This window comes from Echinops telfairi, unplaced genomic scaffold, assembly GCF_000313985.2.
Source record: "Echinops telfairi isolate 266 unplaced genomic scaffold, ASM31398v2 ScPeMD7_7469;HRSCAF=8507_1, whole genome shotgun sequence".
NCBI lineage: Eukaryota > Metazoa > Chordata > Mammalia > Afrosoricida > Tenrecidae > Echinops > Echinops telfairi.
This window is the reverse complement of record NW_022111373.1, coordinates 138957185-138959641: the sequence shown is the minus strand read 5'-3', so window position 1 is coordinate 138959641 and position 2457 is coordinate 138957185. Positions and strand designations below refer to the sequence as shown.

General features: G+C 40.9%; 1 protein-coding gene across 1 annotated transcript in view; it reads right to left on the bottom strand.

Moving 5' to 3' along the window:
• DNAH5 (dynein axonemal heavy chain 5) overlaps positions 1-1094 on the bottom strand; it is a 290518-nt gene extending 289424 nt beyond the window's left edge. The window contains exon 1 of the mRNA XM_013008527.2: positions 1059-1094. Coding sequence (XP_012863981.1) covers positions 1059-1094 — 36 coding nt within the window. The remainder of the gene's footprint in view (positions 1-1058) is intronic.
• Positions 1095-2457: the final 1363 nt, after the last annotated feature.

Sequence of the window (2457 nt, the reverse complement as noted above, 5' to 3'; positions counted from 1 at the left end):
TCTTTACATGTCTACGTTTATACAAGTATCTAACAAACACACATCAAAAGTAATATACATGTTTGTAAATCTTTTCCTATCCAATTAAGTAATATTCTTCTACATTATTTTTATCTTTCATGTTTATCTATAGGTTCATATCTGATCTTGAAACTGATTTATGGATACTACTGCTTACTGTCTCAGCGTCGATTTCAAATTACGATATTAAAACATATTCAACATAATTAATGTTGGCAGTTGGAGCTTATCTTTCCATATCGTTTTCTATGCTCCTATAGAACATATGCATGCACATATACATATATATTTATATTACACTATAAAAACTTGTAACGCATTTTGTGCTTAATAATACATCCTAGACGTCTTTCCAGTTTGATGCCCAGCACTTTAACATGTAGAATAGCTAAAAAAGTGTTCATGACATAATCTTTCTCATCATTTTGCCATTGGGGCACATTCTGCTTTTATATCATTTAGTGAACTAAGACCATTACCTTTAATGCCAACCATGGACTCCTACTGAGAGGAGGAAAGGTGACCCATCTGTATCAACTAGTTCACTCAACAAATAGTTACCAAACCCCACGTATGTGCTGACACTGTAGAGATACAAATTATGCAGAGAAAAAAACTGCCTAAGAACCTCCAAAAAAAAAGCTGGTTGGGAGGTTATGCATATCGCTTCTCCGCCTTTTGGCTAAGAGCAAGGGAGGTTATGCACAGAATATGTACATAAGACAAAATACAGGAACATTTCAGGAGAGGATGATAGAACTCTAGAGAATGGGGCATGTAAGAGGCTCCCCAGGAAACCTTTAGGAAGAGGTTGCACAGGGATTGGCCACACTTACCATGACAGATTCATTTCTACCTTTGCAGAGGTTGACAGGCATGAGAAAGCATAGCCTATTCTGGAGAGCAGAAAGCAGCCAGACTGCTGAACTACAGAGAACAAGACAAATGGGAAGTATACTTCAACAATGACCCTGAGAAAGAAACATAGTGAGAAAGAGGAGCTGCTGTGGCTGCCCAGGAACAACAAAACACCTCACAGGATTTGGTTCCTTGGCTTGGAGATTTACTGCCATGGTGTCAAGGTACATCCCAGTTAACTGACCTAATAACATGTCAAATTCTTCCATTCTACCTCCTAGATTATTGAGTGGTGCCTTGATCTTAAAAGAGTCCAAGGAGTTATTGAAGGTACAACAATTAGTCTATATGCTTCTGGAAAAACAGAGAAAAGAGGAGAGTCCAAAATAGGAGAAGGATATGAAATATGTGACCAATGGCCATAAAACTACCACCTTTGGGCAAAGGACATGAACAAACAGTTCACCAGAAGTGACGTCCAAATGTCAAACATATGAAAAAAATTCACATTCATTAGCCATCTAGGAGATGGAAATCAAAACAATAATGAGCTACCACTATAAGATAAGGCAGAGACCGACGCTTATATTACAAATCAAACGGTTTGAAGAGGTACAATCTGCAAGGAGAAAACCTATATACAAAAGAAACAGACAAAAGTTAGGGCATGGGGGAAAGGAGTCAAGATGGTGTCCAGGTAGAATCACCTGCCCAGCATTCCTGTTGTTAGGCCAAAAAACTAAGAGGTAAGGAGGGCAATATTGGGAGGCTGGGTGCTAAAATATATTCAGTTTACTAGGTAGGGTCTGGTTCAGACCTTCCCCTGCAATTTTCACAAAGAAAATAAGGAACTCACTGAAACAGTCTAAGTTCACTGCATATGCCCGTGGGCTCTGCTAACCCTGAGCCAGGTTCAGCAGGATGGTGTCTTCCATCCCTGTCTGTGCCCACAATCCAAGACCCGCAGCAAGCAGCAATATCCCCCAGGCTGCTGTCTAAAAGTGGTAATAATCCCAGGCTTGAAGAGAGCCTCTGATACTGACCACATGACCTCACACCAGAGTTCCCCTTTCTGCTATCTCTCCTGCTCCTAACCCCAGCCAGGAGTGGAGTGACTACATGGTCAATCCCCTTTCCCACTCTCCCCAACTGCATGACTATCAGCATGGGTAATGAGAGATAATTAGCCACTAATTTTCAGCAACTGAAAAGCCATTGGGATATTTACCTGTAACAAAACACAGATTCCCCAGAGCACAACCTGCAATACTAGGCAGGACAGAACAGGCAGTGACACAGAAATGTTACTGGGGGAGAATTTAGATCCAGTTGGACCCAAACCCACTCCACTAATTAGGTCTCCCTTCCCTGGGGGACAGAGGGCACAGCTGTCATACCAGGGCACCCCACAAGGCCATTATAAAAATGAAAAAAAAATGTTTAAACACTTTCAATTCCAGGCTGTGTTCCTTTGTGTAAAGTTGAATATAAGCTGACAGAACTTTGTCCATTAGCACAGCACTAAAATAACAAGACAGCTAGAATTCTAATCCCCAAAGCAAAGCCTAGGATTTTAAC